Source organism: Protopterus annectens, chromosome 14.part0 (genome assembly GCF_019279795.1).
Source record: "Protopterus annectens isolate FY-2018-M chromosome 14.part0, PAN1.0, whole genome shotgun sequence".
Taxonomy (NCBI): Eukaryota; Metazoa; Chordata; order Ceratodontiformes; family Protopteridae; genus Protopterus; species Protopterus annectens.
The window spans coordinates 1,159,992,931-1,160,012,338 of NC_056748.1; the positions used below are offsets into that span (position 1 = coordinate 1,159,992,931).

Consider the following 19,408-nt stretch of genomic DNA (forward strand, 5'->3'; position numbering starts at 1 on the left):
TTGCTTTTCCTAATACAATAATGTTAATTAGGAGAATATATGAAATATGAAAGATTGGAGGCAAGAATTCAAGTGGGAGGGGTTCCTTTCTTATCAGTTGTGTTTGAACAGAGGAAGCAGTCAGGGGTGTCCTTGTTCCCCTTTATTTGCTTTACATTTAGAGCCATTCTCAAAGAAAATAAAGGTCTTAGAAACTCAAGGATATAATTGATCTGAAAATCAAGAAAAGTTGCTTTTATTTGCAGATGATACTGTTTTGTACCTGTAAATCCAGAAAAAAGGCATGTCAGTGTTGTGGAACATTTTGAGACAGTGTCATACCTTTGTGGGATATAAAATTAATGAACCTAAAACAAAGGTTATAGCTATAAATTATTTGCCCACACACAAATTGGTCCAGCAATACCCATACTTTTGGGCACACCGTAAATTAAGTATTTAGGAGTATGGATTAAAAAGTCTTCTGTTATGACAGCTAAGGATATGTGGAATGAGCCTAAACAAGTGATAATATGGTAAAAAGTAGTGAAAATGTTTTAGTCCATTTAGTTTTATATACAGGTCAGTCCTGTTTTTATCAACCGAAGGAGAAGTTGTAGACAATAATAGAGTTGAAGGAATTTTTCTGGGAGGGGAAGAGGGCAAGCGTTAAGTGGGATAAATTGATCCTACCATTAGAGCTACCCAATTAAGACTCATATATATGTTTATTTGTATGTGTGTGTGTGCGTGTGTGTGTGTGTGTGTATATATATATATATATATATATATATATATATATATATATATAGCTAGAAATAAAACACAAGCAGAAGGTTATAATTCAAAGTAGAAAGGGATAATTATGGAAGTGAGGGGTTCAAGAGATCAGGAGAGAGAGTGGAATTTTGGATGTAGATCCGTAAGGAGAATAATAGCAACCATACAGCATATTATATTATATTCGTAAGGTAACAGAAAGTATTCTCTGAACAAAACCAACATGAGAATGGAGAAAGGAAATTTTGCCAATAGAGATGACTGGCAAATAAGAGTACAGAAAATAGGCAAGAGAGGTCTGGAATTTACTGGACAAAACTGGCAAACAACCAAGGTATTAGTAACAAATAACCTAGAGAAGGAAAGGTAATAGAGTGGGATGAGGCTAAGAAGACATTTGGACTTTAAGCTAGAGACTGTCTTCCCTACCAGGGATTGATATCAGAATATAGACAAAGAGAAATGGAGAGGGGAATCCTACATGGAAGATCTGCTTTAGTAGAGTTTTTAGTTAAATGTAGAACAGAATCTGCTGTTAAAAAAGGGATAATTAGTAGGTCATATACAATATTGCACAATGAGTATAAGAATCGATCAAATGAGGTTGAAAAATATTAGGAAGAGAGACTGGAAACGCATTTTTCAAGAGAGGAATGGCAGGCCATAGTGATGGCTCTCAAGTACGCAACAAAAGTCCAGAAGGTTTAGGAGTTTTGCTTTGAAATGTTTGCATAGTTATTTGTATACCTCAAGCAGACTTCAAAGAATTTTCCGAGGTGTGATTGGGGAAAATAGAAGTAACTGAAAATATAATGTTTTGGAAGTGTAATGTGTTAGCAGATTTTAGGAATTCCCTGCAAGTACTCAGTCAGAAGTATCGGCTGAGCAAATGGAAATGATTCATTTTAGCTAGAACACAGGATTTAAATTGCTAAGACATAGAAACGCCTTGAAAAAGTTTAATTTTGTTGGCTGCCAAAAAAGCAATTACTAAAAAATATAAATCAAAGTCTAAATCAGCTGTATTTGAAGTATTGAATATTATAAGGGAGATAATAGAACTGGAAGAGAGATCCTTAGAAAAGGGAAGGAGCAAATTGTATGTAAATAAATGGAAACTGAGAACAATACATGCAGAATAGTGTTCCAGAGGTAGAGAAGTAAAGTTTAAGGGAAAGCAGGAATTGAGTAAATTATGTAATGTTGGACTAGTGATAGTTATAAAGAAAGCAAATATATATGATGTATACTGTATGTAGAAGGAAAAAAAATTAATATTTTTTGTTTTCTTTTCTTTTATTTATGGTTGTCTATTTCTTAACTGATAATTTAATAAAGGTCAAGAATAAGAACTAACCACACCGATGGCAAAGCATCCACAAAACACAGTTTTTTCGCTAAAACAATTTATTCATTCATTAAATGCCCTCATGCTTACTGGACTTCATCAGAATTGATAGTTTAATCAAAAATACATTTAAAACCTATCCTTTAAGTTAAAACCAGTGAAATGCTGCCATCCGTTGAGTCACCTTCAGTAATTCAGCACTACGGTAAAGCCACACCCCATATATCCTGTTACATATTCTTTCCAATACACTTTTAATACCAACTTTTTCATTCAATCCTGGGGATATTGTGGAATTCAATTTCAGTTGCCAACACAGTTCCTTTTCCTCTAATACATTTTTTCAGGTGCCACCTCTCGGATTGCTTTTGATTTTTTTCAAGAACCAAAAATTTGAATCCTTTAAAATTTTTACAATCACAAGAATGTTTCTCTAGTGCATTTGTCATCACATTTCTGTTACTGTCATAGACGTGTTTATATATCCTGATCTGAAGTAGTTAACTTCATTTTATCTGCAACCTGTGGGTATTCGGATCTGAGCTGGAAACTTTTCAAGCATCTGCTCCGAGCTCCAAGTTCCTTCCCCTTACCCATAACCCATCACTATCTCCTACCTTCCCCCCAGATCTCATTTGCCGCTTCATGGATCAACATGATGATCTCTGTAGCTCCAAGTGTTGGGTGTCAGTAAGTGACTTTGGTCAAATTTTTCTTGCTTTATAGTGAGTGTGTGTGTGGTCATTTAGTTCTCATTTACCTCCCCCTTCGCTGTTCGGCGGTTTTGTTACAAAAAAAAAAGTTTGTGATAAAAGTAGTATGGCAAGGCCTTCCCTTCCCTTTAGGTGTGTGTGTTAAAGTGTTGGGTTTAAGTAGGTTGGCTGTGTGGGTTAATAGTATGGCTGATCAGCCAAAGCCTACTTTCAAGAAATGCATAGAGTGTGGCCATAAGCTTTCCCCGGCCGATGGCCAAACTCTGTGTGTTATTTGCCTGGGTGTTCCCCATCTTTCAGTGCAGTGTAGAGTGTGCACCGGGTTTAATCCCAGGGCCATAAAAGAATGGAAGGCCAAACTGCCAGTTTCTTCCTTGGATACAGCGGCCTCGACCTCGGCTCCTCTAGCAGCTGCTCACCCCCTCCTCAGGCTGGGACTCAACCTCACACTAGACCTGTCGGAGTTGGATATGGACAGGATGATGAGGAGATTCATTCAGACCCAAATCCAAATGGGAGTCTTGCCAGGCCCCTCTCCTTCTGGAGGGGGGACTTCCATGCCCTTCTTTCATCCAATTTCTCCTTCCCCGATCCGGCCTGCGGTTTTGGGGTGTATAGATCTGAGGATCCTCGGAGCTGGGGGTCTGGCGCCGACGGCTCCTCCAACCTCGACTTCACCAATTACCTTGAGTTCCACCAATCAGACCAGTTCAGATCTGAGCAACTCCTGGGGGCTGAGGACTGGAAGTCTGATCCGAGGGGATGGAGGTGTCTTTGGCTCTGACTTTGTCGGATCCAAGCCATTCCTTCAGAACTATGGCTACTCCTGCCTCGGCCCCGATCCTCACGACGGACCCGGGGAGAGCTTCCTCCTTGTTGGGTGCTAAGGAGGTACGCTCTCCTTCGGCATTCGATGTGGTGGACAGGGTTCTCTCCCAAGGATCGAGTCCCCAGCCCATTGCCTTGGATTCGGTGACAACTCCCTTCAGCTTGTCCCAAGGGCAGCCCGTGCTAGAGGACCCCCAGGCGGTTCCCCTGGAGGAACCCCCCATGGCTCACGAGCTCTCTTCAGAGAGTCCCACTGACGAGGGTCCCCGTAAGCGCACCTGTAAAAGGAGGCACCTGGACTCCCCCCGTATCCTTGACAGAAGACACTGATTTAAATGAAGGAGAAGGTTCCCCCAGGTCACCTCCCGAGGATGTAAAGGAGACATCATGGAGATCCTCCGCCAGAGGAGAGATTGGTCAGCCGCAAAACCTTCTAGTGATGAGTCAGTGTTCCTGGAGGCTTTTGGCACGGGCTCATCTACATCCTGGGTGTCCCCTGCTATGGATCCCTTGGTGGATCTTATCACCACTTGGGCATGGAAGGAGCCTGACACCATAGAGGTGATACCAAAATGCCCTGACAGGATTTCTCTCCACCCTCAGACAGACAGGCCTGCTACAAAGGATCCCCAGTGGATGCTGTGGTGGTTGCAGCAGCCACCAAAAGGGAACTGTCACAGGAAAGTTCGTTGGTCCACCCTCCGGACAAAAAGTCCAGGGCAGTGGATCGATTTGGGAAGCGAGTGTTTTCTTCAGCGATGTTTTCCATCCATGCGTTGAACTATTTGGCACACTTTATGCGACTGCAGTGAGACCTAGTCACGGAGTTCACTGAGTCGCCCCCAGAGTCTTTGTCAACAGAGGACAAGTGTCTTTTCTCCACAAAAATGTTGACTGTCAAATCTGTATCGAACACGTCCATGTGTCTCCTTTCCCATGCCATGGAAGTAATGGCTAGGGTGGCTGGGACAGGCGTGGCTATGAGGTGACATGCATGGCTCTGGCTATGTCAATTCGCGGACCCCTTCAAGGCATCTTTTACAAATGCTCCCTTCGATGGTTCTTTTCTTTTTTGGAAGACAGTACGTGACACTCTGGTCCAGAGCGAAAAAGGACAGGAAAACTTTGCTTGCCATCGGAGTCCGCTTCCCTAGTCCTCAAAGATCCTTTTCTAGGAATCAGAGAGGGCAAAAGAAGATGTGGTTCCGAAAATTACAGCTTTCCCAGGACTCTCAGGATAGCTCGTTCCCTAGAGGCAGAGAGGGGCAGGATAGCCACCGCCCGAGAGGCAGATGGGGGCCAAGGAACTTCAGGTCTAGGGAGACCTTCTTGGACAGGCCCACACAACAGCCCTGAGGGGTTGCCCGACTGTCCTACTCTGGAGACAGTCTGCGGAAGATTATCATTGCACCCAACGGCTTGGGAGTCCATAACTGCGGATTGTTGGGTGCTTCAAATAATACCCAGAGGCTACACCATCCCGTTTGTTACCCCTCCCATTCAACCAGAGCTCCTTCCAGATGTCCCACCCACTCAAAGGGAGGCGGCAGCACTAGAGATTTAAAAGCTGCTTTGCAAACGAGCCATCCAACCGGTCCCCCCCAGATCAGTTTGGATCAGGCATTTACTCCAGGTTCTTTATAGTGCCAAAAAAGACAGGGGACCTCAGGCCCATCTTGGACCTGTCAACCTTGAACCTGGCTGTAGCCAAGCAGAAATTCTAGATGGTCACTCTGCAGTCCATTCTACCTTACCTTCGAGAATGCGACTGGATGTGCTCGATAGACCTCCAGGATGCTTACTACCACATCAAGATTCGCAGAAGCTCCAGGAGATTCCTTCGCTTCCAGCTGGGAGCCAACGATTTCCAGTTCAGAGCCCTACCCTTTGGTCTCACTACAGCCCCAAGGGTGTTCACCAAGGTAATGGCAGTCGTAGCTGCTCACCTGAGGCTTCAGGGAATTCAGGTATTTCCTTACCTAGACGACTGGCTCCTTGCTGCTTTCCACCAAGCGTCTTCTTTGCATAGCCAGAGATTCCTTCCTTCATCTTGCAATCCAGCTAGGGATTACGATCAATGTTTCTAAGTCCCTCTTGGACCCAGTGCAGATCTTGGACTTTATCAGGGCATGGCTGGGCTCCCTGCAATTGAAAGTCTTCCTAACTCCAGACAGGGTCCAGAACCTACGGGCTCATATATCAGTGATCCTTGGCCCCAGGCTACCAAAAGCGGGCAATGTTCTCTGAGCCCTAGGCTCTATGGCCGCATCAGTCTCAATCCTCCCCTGTGCGCATCTTCACATGCGTGTTCTTCAGTGGATTTTGACCATACAGTGATCTTCGCTAGATCTCCCCATGGATTATCCAATTCAAATCAGCAAAGCCTGCAGGGCGTTGCTTCTCTGGTGGCTCCAGTCGCCGGAGATCATAGCAGGACGGCCATTTGTTTCACCCACAGCCCAAGCCACAGTGACCATGGACGCCTCTCAGCTCAGGTGGGGAGGCATTATTTGGGAAGGATGGTCCAAGGCACATGGTCCCAGACCGAGACCAGATTGCATATCAGCGTTCTGGAGATGAGAGCAGTGCTTTTAGTGTCGCAAGCCTTTCACTCTGTTCTTCCTCTGGGGACTATTGCAGTTCAGTCAGACAACATGTCAGTTGTCTGGTACATCAACAAACAGGGGGGAACCAGATCTTACCCTTTGTGTCGCGAAGCCATGAGAATGTGGGAGTGGGCGATATCCACCAGTCGATTTCTGATTGCAACGTACATCCCAGGATGCTCCAACATTTTAGCGGACAGATTGAGTTGGGTTATTCTAATGCCATATGAGTGGTCTCTGAAACAATCAATAGCAAGGAGATCTTCCTTTTGTAGGGTCAGCCTTGCTGCAATTTCTTTGCACCTCCTTCCAACGTGAAGTGCAGCTAGTTCTTTGCTCTGATCCCCTCACCAGGGGATTCCCCCCAGAGATGCTCTAGTCAATGTTTGGCCTCCCGGGTTACTGTATACTTATCCCACGTTAACTCTCGTTCCGAAGTTTCTTCAGAAAGTTTGCCAACTGGGGTGCAAAGTGATCCTCATTGCCCCGTTTTGGCCTCAAGTGTGGTTCCCCTTCCTCTGGTCTCATGCTCTAGCTCCTCCTTGGATTGTCCGGATCTCATCTCTCATCCCTCGGGTGCTTGTCCGCTCAGTCTGGACAGCCACAAGCTGACGGCTTGGTTGCTCCAGTTCCCTTGATTGCCAGGACTCCCTGTCTTTCATCTTCAGTAAAAACTATTCTGGTGGTGTCCCATAAGACCGTCACTAGGAAAATTTACCTCAACAAATGGAAACGATTCTGTATTTGAGCTTCTTAGAGGAACGTAGATCCCTTTACAGCCCCTGTTCCTGCAGTGTTGCATTTTTTAGCCAATATTTTTCAACAAGGGGCTAGTTCATCTACAGTGAAAGTGCAACTGGCTGCTATCTCTAATTTCCATGTTGGTGAAAATATGAATGCCCTAGCCTCTTCTAAACTATGTAAGACCTTTCTTAAAGGCACCTTTCTTTTACACCCGCTTGTTAAGGACTCCGTTCCTCCTTGGGACCTTACCTTGGTTCTGCAGGCTTTAGTTGCTCCTCCCTTTGAACCTGCAGCATCGGTAGATTTGAAGTTCTTATCCTGGAAGACAGCCTTCCTAGTGGCTGTTACATCGGCTAAGAGAGTTTCTGAGATTCAAGCTTTGTCTGCCTTACTTGATCTTCCATAAGGACAGGGTCTTGCTCCACATGAACCCTTCCTTCTTACCAAAAGTAGCCTCTGAATCAAACATTAATCAAACAATTAATCTGCCTGTTTTCTTTCCAAATTTTCAGAACAAGGGTGAATATAAGCTGCATTTGCTAGATGTTCATAGACAGATTCATTTTTATTTACACAGAACAAAGCCCTTTCGTAAGTCTGACCAGTTATTCGTGTCCTTCTCTAAACCCTTTCTAGGCAAAGCTGTCTCCTTAGCTAGATGGATTACACAATGTATTTTGCAAATTTATATAGACATGGGTCTGTCCCCGCCTGGTCCTTTAAAGCTCACTTTACCAGATCGATGGCTACTTCTGCTGCTTTTTGGTCTAGGATTTCACTAGATGACATTTGCACCAACTTGGGCAAGGTCACATACCTTCATTTCTCATTATAAGTTGAATTTGGTGTCCAGAGGGAGAGCATCCTTTGGCTCTGCGGTGCTCAGGAATATCCTTTCATGAGGGCCACCCAGGAGTTTTAGTAGCTGGGGACTCTGTCCCACAGGTTGCAGATAAAATGAAGTTAACTACTTCAGATAAAGAAGTTATGTACTCACCATAACGTTCCATCTGAGTAGTTATACTTCATTTTTCTGCAACCGTCCCACCCTCCTTCTCCCGAACCTGTTCTAGGTTTGTTATAAAATTGAGTTGCTGATTGGTTGAGTAGGGACAAACTCGATCTGAGGGAAGGTAGGAGATGGTGATGGGTTATGGGTAAGGGGAGGAGCTTGGAGCTCGGAGCAGATGCTTGAAAAGTTGCCAGCTTGGATCCAATATGGATCTGAATACCCACAGGTTACAGAAAAATGAAGTATAACTACTCAGATGGAACGTTATGGTGAGTACATAACTTATTTATTTATTTTTTTTCATAAGGCTGTATTAGTTTTACCTACATAGTAGTTTCAGCATGTCTCACATACTGCAAGACATACTCATGTCGTACTACAGTTGTAATATTCTGTGCTTTTAATCCTGTATTTCAAGTTTTCTAAGTAGAATATATTTGTGTTTATGATATAAGGGCATTGTGAACACTTACCACATTTGAACTGCCTTGTTTGTTGATCACATTAAAATTAATACATACCACTGCATCTCTTTCTTAAATTGCTTTTAAACTGATGTTTCTTTTAAAAACAAATCTGGCGGTTAGTCTTACATACTCTATAAAATCTTTATCCTGTGTGATAATAGCCCAAATTTATGTTATTACTTTCATCAAATCCTTTGTGTTGTCTGAGAATGTTATGGCCATTGCATGCTCAAACCCGCTTTGGTTAACTTTATTGGCTCCTGGAATTGCCCAGTAATGGAAAATATTCACCATTACAACTGTTTAGTGCTACTTCATCCAAAATAAGTAAAATAAATTCTTCAGGGTACCCTCTTTTCATAAATAATTGCACCAAGTAATTAATTTCCTGTAAAAATAAGTCTTCCCTTGATGCCATCCTTACTGTATGGACCAGCTGGCCCTTTACCAACCCTCTCTTCTCCTGCATGGGATGTTGACTACCAAAATAGGTTCATAGAGGTTACTAGGCTAATGGCCCTAGGGCCTTTACACACCTAGCAGTGTAATAACCCAAGTACCTTTATTGACCATAGTTAATCATTGTTAGCATAGTGATTCTGTGATCAGTACTGACTGCCCCTGTCCTTGAGGGACATAGGTGCCACCCCCCAGGGCGAATTTTTGGTCACCGATCCAGTTGTCAGGGTTGTGCCTGAATAGGATCATTGAGAAGGTCTGCTTGACATGAAGTGGGATATTATTTCAGAGGAGTGGCAGTCGCTGGGAGAAGCATTTGTTTCGCCAGTATGTTCTGTTAATGTCACAGGCTAGGTTGAGATCCCTGGAGCAAGTTATTCTTGTCCCATTTGATTTGCGGATGTGCAGCATTTCTATTAGGACAGGGTCCGAGACGTCTGTGTATGCCAGGCACAGGTCACCTCTCAGCAGCCTGTATGATACAGAGTACAGTGACAGGGCTTTCAGTCTTTCCCTGTATGTCATGTTTTGGAGGCCCTGGATTCTCTTTGTTAGAAACCTGTGTGGTCTGTCCAGGTGCTGCAGATGCTTGGTAAGGTATATACAGAAGAGAGCATTGTACTCAATTAGTGATCTGATAAGGGTGTAGTACAGCAGAGCTGCAACCTCCCTGGTCTTGGATGTGATGCCCTTATTTATGAGATGCACAGTGTAGAATGCTTTTTTCTATGGATAAATGATGATCGTACTTTAGATTGCTATCAACCTGTGATCCCAAGCCTCGCACCACTGAGTTTGAGCTTAGAGGAGTGCTATCTGTATCATAATTAGCAGGGGCTACTACTTTACCAAAGAGGTTAATGAGGCATTTTTTGTGTTACGCTTTAGTCTGTGAGTTTGGCACCAATCATTTGTCTGTGTCAGCCCTTTCTGTAATATGTTGACATAATTAGGGGACTCTGTAATTGCGCCCAGTTTACAGTCATCTGCAAACTTGGTAAGCCACAGACCATCTCCCTTTGCCTGGACTTTAGAGAAATATATTCCAAACAGTAGAAGGCCCAGCACAGATCCTTATGGTACCCCATTGGTAAGTGGTGTACTGGTGGAGGTGGACTCTCCAACTTTGAGAGTGTGCATTCTGTCTGTGAGCCAGTTTGCTACCCATCCAGTAATGTATGGGTTAACCCCCAGCTGGGAGAGTTTCTCAGTGATACCTGAATGGGGGATTGTGTCAAAGACCTTGGCTAAATCAAGATAGGCGATATGTACTGTTTTGCCCTCATCCAGGGCTTTGGTGACATTCTCAAAGAAGTCCACTAGGTTTAATAAGCAAGAGCTACCTTTGGCAAAACCAAACTGGGTTGAGTCAGTCGTTTGAAGGTTGCATATGTCCTTGTGGATGAGGTCAATGATGATTCTTTCCATGACCTTGCAGATAAGGCTGGTTAGCCTTATGGGTCGATAGTTCCTGAGGTCAGTTGATGGACCCCCTTTGTGAAAGGGGGTTATTGTTGCTATTCTCCACTCTGCTGGGACAAAGCCAGTTCTCAGGCTATGATTAAAGAGAGTGCCAAGTTGTTCTGCCAGGTCTTGTTTTAGATTGTTAAATAAGCAGCCTGGGAAATTATCTGGTCCCATAGAGGCCATGTTTTTGGCATTGTAGAGTGCTTGTATGACCTGTTCTTTGGAGATGCTTGGTAGAGGACCGGTGTCAGGAAAGCTTTGGGATATGTCTGGTGGGGACAGGGAGGTGAAGTTACTGCTAAATCTGTCAGCTAGCAGGTTGGCAGTTTCCTCAGGTTCAGTGTGAATGGTACCATTCACTGTAAGTTCAGCACACAGCTGGGTATTCCCTTTTAGGTTTCTGGCATAGCTAAACACTACCTTACGATTGTCTTTTGGTAGAGATTTACATTTAGACTTGTAAATACCTTTAGTGGACTTAAGATATCTGATTTGTTTGTTCAAGCTGTGGAGGGTATTCTTCCTCTGTTGACTAAGTTCCCTCCTGTTCTTAGATATAATTTTCTTTCTTTTGTTGTATAAGCTTATTTATACTTGCAGTCCACCAGGGTGGCTTGTTTTTTCGGGAAGACCTGGTTTTGTTTCTTTTGGGTACAGCCGAGTCAGTGCATTTGTTTAAGTGGCTGTGCAGGACATTTGTGTATTCCTCTGCATAGGAGGCAATGTTGTCTCTGTTGGCAGGGGCTTTGAAAATTTTTAGACCATCACTTAGCAATCAGTAGTTTGCTTTGGAGAAATTTTTCAGTTTTTTTTTACTTCTGTAGGGCTATCAGGTTTGATCTTTACTTCAAACAAGACAGATTTATGGTCTAACCTTACCAGGAGGGCAACACACAGCGGGTAGTGAAGTGACCCCCCCATGTTGGTGTGCACTAAATCCAGGACATCTGAGCCCCTTGTCGGGGTGTGTACCAACTGTTCCAGGTCATTTGAATTAACAAAGTCCAGGAACCTCATAGCGATCGTATTTGTGCTCATGCAAGTCACCCATTCGATGGAAGAATAGTTGAAATCTCCCATGACCAAGGTGTTTGGCTGTATACTGAGCAACTCTAGCAAGTCCAGGTAGGTGGTGTGCTTCTCCTGGTTCATGGTAGGGGACTTGTAACTAGCGATGATGTAGAGGGGTATTTTACCTATAGTTAATTGGATCTGGAGTAGCTCAGGATTGTCGTACTGTTTCACCAGTCTCATGGTGTACTTGGAAGTATGAATTAGAAAATGTTTTCTTTTTATGTATGTTATAGCTCTCATGACCAAACCACGCCAACTGTGGATAAAACCAGCCTTACCCACACCCAACCATGGGTTATTGCTATTATACAATGACATTATTTAAGAAAAAATGTTAGTTACTTTTCTTAAATAATGCCCTTCTATAAGGGTGCCATGTTGCTGCTCTTCTGTGGTTTTCCCTGGTATTTTGGGGCTTTCCTGATGTACTGCACATGAGTGTGGGACTTTTGTTCCCACGCTTAAACAGAACATCAGTGCTGTGTAAAGGTAACAGTGGAGAAAAGAAGCTGTCCATTGATTTTTTATTTGTTTTTAATATAAAAAAAAAAAGGAAACCGGGAGACTTTCAACATATGAGAGAGAAATGTGACAGAGAAAATAAAAGGATAAGCAGGCATGTTTTTCTAGTTTTGCATAACTACCTAATTATCCTTTTATTTTGGTCTGTCCCATTTCTCTTGTTCATTTGAAGTTACTGGGTTTTTTTTTTTTTTTTTTTTAAATAAAACAGTGATCGCTGACTTTAAGTAGAATAATGCCAAAATGAAAGTAAACTTTTTGTAGCATATGTTAATGGAAGAAAGTCTGGGCAGCTCTACTTTTTTCCATTGGTATATGATTTTACAACAGGCATGCTGGTTGGGCTGACCAGTCAGTGTGCTCCTTTTTGAATGTAAATGGCCTTTCACTGTATAAAAGAGATGAATTCATGTTTCTCACAATCCTTTATCAGCTGTACATCTAAATAATTAATCATCTTACGTGAATGTTTATATGTACATTTTAAAAAGGATGAAGTTTCATTAACACAGGAAACAAATTGGTTTAACATTTCAGTGATACCTGACCAAAGAATAAGTATATCAACAAGAAATCGAAAATATTTTGAAACTGAAGGCATGTGCTTGAATTGAACACGAATTCCTTCTCCCAGTGATACAGTACTATGTTTGCAAAAATTGGCGCGGCACAACCAGCCCCCATTGCTACACCTATTCTTTGAGCAAAATATTCTCCTTAAAGTGGATGTAATTGCAGGGTGGAACTCTTCTCATCAGTTCTACGATTATTTCTCTCATCCTACTACTCAAGAATTTGCAGTTGATCAACACTTCTCTCCAACACATCCATTTCAGCCCCAAAATATGTGGGATCACTAAGATAAGTCAACCACGTCCATGGTCACCAGGACCAAAGTTTCATAAAATAAATCTTGCATAATGGATTCCAACAAATGCTAAGAATCTTTAATAAAATGTTCATGCATTGAACCAAAAACTTTTAATTTGTGGTCAATAAAGTTTGTCAGAGGTTCAGTTTTAGAACCTCTTGCATCAACAGTAAGTCTTAACGAGGGATAATTTGTGTTCTTGTGAATTTTCAGTATCCTGAAAATGGTGTGCGAAAATATCATCTTGTGATAAAAGTTCTTTCAAATATAAATCAGTATATATATATATATATATATATATATATATATATATATATAGCCACACTCACATATTTGCTGAAATACCTATAATGTTTTCTATAGTGGGGGGGAGGGGGGGGTTAAACAAACATTTCCTACTTAACCCATGCCAGTTTAACTCATTCATGGTTGATTCTTTAAAAATAGAAGTAAATTTAATTTTTCTAATAACACAGTATTCCCAGGATTGAATCAAACCGTTATTATTAAAAGTGTATTTTAGAGTATACGTAACAAGATATAGGGGGTGTGGCTTTACCATAGTATTGAATTACTGAATGAAACTTAATGGATGGCAGCATTTCATTGGTTTTAACTTAACTGGATAGGTTTTAAATGTATTTTTGATTAAATTGTATCAGTTCTGATGAAGTCTGGTAAGAACAAAAGCGTTTAACGAACAAATAAATTGTGTTAGCGAACAAATTATGTTTTGTGGACACTTTGCCATCGATGTGGTCAGTTCTTATTCTTGGTTTTTATACTCTAGTTTGAGATAATTTAATAAAGGTGTTAAAAAAAACTTCATTTTCACTGTCACATGAAATAAATAAATCAGAATCAGATGAGCTTCAAATCGATATCACCATTAGAAACATATTAAGTCCTGTTTAAAAAAAAATGTTTTTCAGATGCGACTTACAGCTAAAACAAAAAAGTTCTGTTTGCACAACATTCCAACTGGGTAGGCTAGTAAGAAGAAATTTCAAATCCTTCTGAAGTTCACTACTGTCTTTTGATGAAAACAAGAGACGGAAAAATAGAATTGTTCATTATGCTGCAAAAGAACATCAGAAGGGCAACAATTGGACTCCACAGTCTCACTAAAAGTCACTTTATTTAAAAATGTAACTGCTTATCACTTCAGAAACCACCATGACCTCTCTTGTTCCCTTCTTTTTTTCCACTACAATTGTCTGTGCATTTTTACTTGTGACTGTTCATCTCTGGAAGTGCCACTTCAGTCAGGAGGTTGTGGTGTATTAGGCAGCTAAGTAATTGGCTATGGATACATTTTTCCATAATTTTGGAGGTGGGCCAGAGGATGGCAATTGGACGGAAGTTAGACATATCATTATTGTTTCCATCTTTGTGGAGAGGGAGGATAAATGTCTTTTTCCAGATAGAGGGAATGAAGGACTCTTGAATGGATCTATTTAGTAGTATACTAAAGGGATAGGCTATAGTGTCTGCTGCTGATTGGAGGAATTCTGGTGGTAAGTTATATGAAGCATTTGATCCAAGTTTGAGTTTAAGCAGGAGTTTTTTTATGGTGGAGGTAGATATGGGTACGAGAGAGAAGTTTGGTATTGTAGCAGATGGGTTTGGGGACAATGGGTTGATTAGTGGGAAGTTGGCAGTGAGGTTGGCTGCAATGTTTTTAAAGAATAAGTTAAAAAGTAAGGCAGTTTCAGCTGGGGCTATGTCTGGATCAGGGGAGGGATTATTGCTTTTGCCTGGGTATAATAGTGAGTGTGTGGACCTAAAACATTTTTTAGGATTTTACATATGGTCATTTTGCAGAGGAATGTAGTAGTCTTGTTTGTTTTTGATGACAAGTTGTTACTTTACTTGATTACACAGTTTTGTATTGAGTAAAGTCTGCAGGGTTTTTACTTGTATGCCATAATTTCCAGATCTTATCCCTAGCTTTCGTAAGTTGTTTGGTGGATTTGTTAAGCCAACTGGCCTGGTTGGCTTTCACTCTCCTATGTCGGAGAGGAGTGAGATTGTCTAGTACATGGAGGAATGTTGAGTTAAAGAAATAAACAACATCATTCAGTGGTAGGACATTAAGTGGATGCCAGTTGATATTTCGTAGGGTATCATTAAAAGTAGTTGAGCAGAAGTGGGATAGGTTTCTGATATGCTTATAATGGTGTATATTAAGCACTGGAGTTGGTGTGCGAATAATGTATGCCGGCAGGCATGTACATGCACATATTGCAGGCAGTTCCCCCACCCCAGCTCTTCCACTGAAGAGCAAAAAAAAGAAAAAAAATGTTACTGTATTAATCTGATCACTATTATACAAACAATTCACATCCCCCAGCTCTTCTATTGAAGAGTAGCAGTAAAAAGCACTTCTCATACAAGAGGCTGTGAACTGGCTTTCGGTACCGGCATTCAAAAATTCAAGTACAGAAAGAATGCAGGAACTGCTGTTCCCAGTCACTGCCCCTAATAGTTTGTGGCTGGTACAACTGCCCCTTTCATCTTAACCTTGCCACACTGCTTCCCATAACAGTAGATGTTTGAATTCCTCACTGCTACAGTAGCCACACCACCCTCCACCCCCCTTTTTGTATATATGTTTATTAGGTGGCTTGGACACTCTAAATTGGCCCTAGGCATGAGTGCTTGTGTGTGCCTTCTGTGGAAGGTTGGGTACTGGGCTGGCAACTCAACACCATAAAACTCCACTGTCAGTCATGAGCGGACAGGTTTTCCGCTGTGGCGACCCCTAACCGGGAAAAACAGGAAGAAGAAGAATGGGAATATAATGTGTTTTGATATTATATCTTGGTTTAGGTTTCATGATTAGTGTGCTTCTTTTCTCTTAAAGGCAAGAAAGTCCTGGAGAAATCTTCAGTCTGACTGCTGATTTCTCTCCATAGGACTGGATATAAGTTATGTCCTTGATTGATGGCAAAAGAAAAAAATTGTGTAATCAATAAAACTGGGTATATATATATTTTTTTCATTGTTTCATCAATAGGCCATTCCACCTAACTTTACAAACCAAAATAAAATATTGGCCCTGAATGAAGTGAAGGGCAAGCTCCCAACAACCCCCCTGCAGAGGCCTTTGTCTTCTGCACCCTCCTTAGTATAACATTCTCCAAGGCCACACATCAGAAGTTGGAAAATTTGAGGGAATGGTCCATTGACTAAAGAAGCTTTATTACAACCAACCAAATAAGTAAATGAAAATAACACTGAAATGCAGTAATTATAGCAGCTGGCATCACATTCCATCAGATTCAAAACCATATGTTAACTACCGTTCTTAGGAAGGCAGATGTTTTTGTTGTCTAGTAATATTGCATTAAAGCTATGTTACTGCAGTTAAATTAGTAACATATGTGGGACTAGAGTGCAGTGCAGTACAGTTTTAATTAATTAATTTATTTATTTTACATTTAACTGGGAAAGTCCGACTTGGAACGAGCCAATTTTCAGTGGAGGCCCAGGGAGAAATGCTCCAGACGCATGTCTTTGTAACTTGGGAGGAAACCGGAGCACCTAGAGTAAACCCACATGAACGCAGGGAGGACATGCAGACTCCGCACAGAAGGCACCCCAGCTGAGAATCAAACCGGAGAACCTCTTGCTGTGAGGTAACAACACTACCGCTGCACCACTGTGCCGTCCAATAGTTGCAGTTAAAATGTGAACACTTCACCCTCTGACTGCATGCATAATGCTTCATCTGGTTTTCTGGGCAGTCACTGGTCCCACTTGAGTTATACCCTGACAAGGTGAAATATCAGTATAGATTAATTGCAACTGGAATGATTCCTGTATGTGTGGTATTTTGTATTTGAAATATATTTTAACTGAGCTTCATACACTGCTAAATATTGTTTCTTTCATAACTTTGTCTGGACCATTAGCAGTTGCAGCACATCCTGAAATATTCTCTTTTACTGTAGTAGTAAGAAAGTGCTAACAGCTAACATCAGTTACATGTTGACATTTTTGGGTGTAAACTTGTTGTTACATGTCTGTAACCTTCCTGTTCCCTTTATTGCAGATATTGACAGTGGCTACTATACAGTCAAATTTGATTCACGTTTATTGAAAGAGTCTGTAGTTGAGGGAGATGCTGTCATTCCCCCATTGAGGGGCAAAGAACTTTCTTCGTCATCATCGGAGTCTGATGAAGAGGGGATAGATGATTCTGCATATGCAAAAGGTATGTTACATAAACTTGGGTCATGTTGAAGAGCCTTTTCTGAGGACAACTCCGCTAAGATAAAGATGCTGCTATTCCCAGATTCCAGTAATTGTAAAAGGATTCAGAAGGGCTGTAATCTATTACTTTAGGTTTCTTTTTTCTGCATTTAGAAACTTCTAGTTCGTCTGTCTTATCTAGTGTTCTATTTAAATTTGTTAAGTGGGGTTGAGCTGTGATCCACATGGGCCATTTTCAGGCCAGCTCATTGTACAAAGCAGCAAAACATGTATACAATAGACGTTTCAGCAATGAGACTTAGAAAAAAGTATTATCAACACAAAAATGTATTTAAGGAAAGATGTTTGTCTTTTCGGCTTTTCCCAGTTAGGGGTCACCACAGCAGAACTCCGGTCCACTAATGATTGGCAGTAGATTTTTATGGTGCCGAGTTACCAGCCCGACGCCCAACCTTCAGCGAAGGCACACCCATTCATGCATGTCTTTCGGAGGCCACTCGACCACGGGGAGGACATGCAGACTCCACACAGAAGGCACTCCAGCCGAGAATCGAACAGGAGAACCTCTTGCTGTGAGGCAAGAACGCTACCGCTGTACCACCACGGCTTACAATGTATTTAAGGAAAGTAATAAACTTAAATTGATGCTATCACATGGAAGAAAGAGCAGTAGTAGTTATGCACAGTATTTACAAAGAGTAGTGAGGAGAGACAGGAAGTAAGGAAAAGGAGTGGAGAGTGGAGAATAGAAGAGGAATATTGGGACCAGATGGCGTCCCGGGTTGCGTCCTACATGAACTCCAAGAAGAACTAATCCCTCAAGTAAAACTGCTGTACAATCTCAGCCTCACTACAGGATATATGCCCAAAGAATGGTGTACAGCAACAGTGGTCCCACTCCACAAAGGTGGCGCCTCTACGGACCCTGGAAACTATTGCCCCATAAGCCTGACTAGCCTAGTCTGCAAGGCTATGGAGAGGATCATCATGTAACTCATAAACAAAGACATTGGGGACCTACAGACACTAGATCCTACCCAATTTGGCTTTGTCAAGGGCAGATCCTGCCTTTTGAACCTGGTCGACTTCTTCGAAACAGTCATCAAGGCCATAGATGAAGGGAAGGTAGTCCACACATTCTATCTGGACCTCGCAAAGACATTTGACACAATACCCCACTCGGGCATCATAGATAAGCTATCCAGCCTAAATATAAACCCCTATGTCACAAGATGGGTTGCAAACTGGCTCAAAGACAAAACCCACAGAGTCAGAGTTGCTGGAGCCATGTCAGACTCGGAACCGGTCACAAGTGGCGTCCCACAAGGTTCTGTCCTGGGACCTCTCTTGTTCGGTATTTACTTTTCTGACAGCGTGGGAGGACTATGGCTCACCAAGTTCGCAGATGACTGCAAACTGGGCGCCATAATCGACTCTCCAGCTGACACAAACATCCTTCAAAAAGGTCTCTCAGAGACAGATAACTGGTGCCAGAGCCATGGTCTAAAGCTAAATGCCAAAAAGTGTATAGTCATACCCTTTGGCAAAAACAATGTGCCCACAAATTACCACATAGGTGGTAACCCATTAAGTACAGAGAAAGTAATTAGGGATCTGGGGACCCAAGTTGATAGCAATCTCTCCTTTGACAACCACATTGCCAAAGTGGTTAGAAAGACCTTCTACATAGTCCACCTCATCATGAAAGGATTCACATCTAGATCAAGAGAGGTAATCGTGCCCCTTTATTCATCCCTCATCAGGCCCATCATAGAATACAATGCCCCCTTTGGGATGTACCTTACCCGACATCTGCAGCAATTAGAAAGACCCCAAAAGTACCTCACCAGGAGGATCAAGGGACTCAAACAGATGCCATATGCTGCTCGGTTAGAAAACTCCAGCTCTACTCAGTTGCATACCGCCTACTTCGAGGCGATTTATGCCTGACATATAAAGCTATGTCCAACCCAGAATTAATGGACATGCTCCACCTCAGTAAATCTAAATCCCTTAGAGCCACGCGCTTGAGGGACTTGAACCTCAGCACAGAAATAAATAGAACATGCTGGAGGGACAGATTCATAACCCAGAGGCTCCCTTCGCTCTGGAATAGAATTCCAATTCATGTTAGGCAGAGCACCTCACTGACTCTCTTCAAGAAGAATCTTGATGAGCGGATGGGGGATCATAGGTTTGTCCCGGGGATTACTTCCGTGTCACTATTAGACAGAGGCACAGTAAACTAAACTTTAAAAAGGGCACAGTATACTCAAATCAAGGGGTGGCGTAAGCCAAACACAATCAGGCTAGGCTTATA

General features: G+C 42.2%; 1 protein-coding gene across 3 annotated transcripts in view; it reads left to right on the plus strand.

Annotated features, from left to right (window-relative positions):
• Window positions 1–19,408, plus strand: part of ZGPAT (zinc finger CCCH-type and G-patch domain containing) — a 1,297,382-nt gene that overhangs the window by 414,642 nt on the left and 863,332 nt on the right. For all 3 annotated transcript variants that reach the window (XM_044056972.1, XM_044056973.1, XM_044056974.1), the window contains exon 4: window positions 16,928–17,089. In XM_044056972.1, the coding sequence (XP_043912907.1) occupies window positions 16,928–17,089 (162 nt within the window). The remainder of the gene's footprint in view (window positions 1–16,927; window positions 17,090–19,408) is intronic.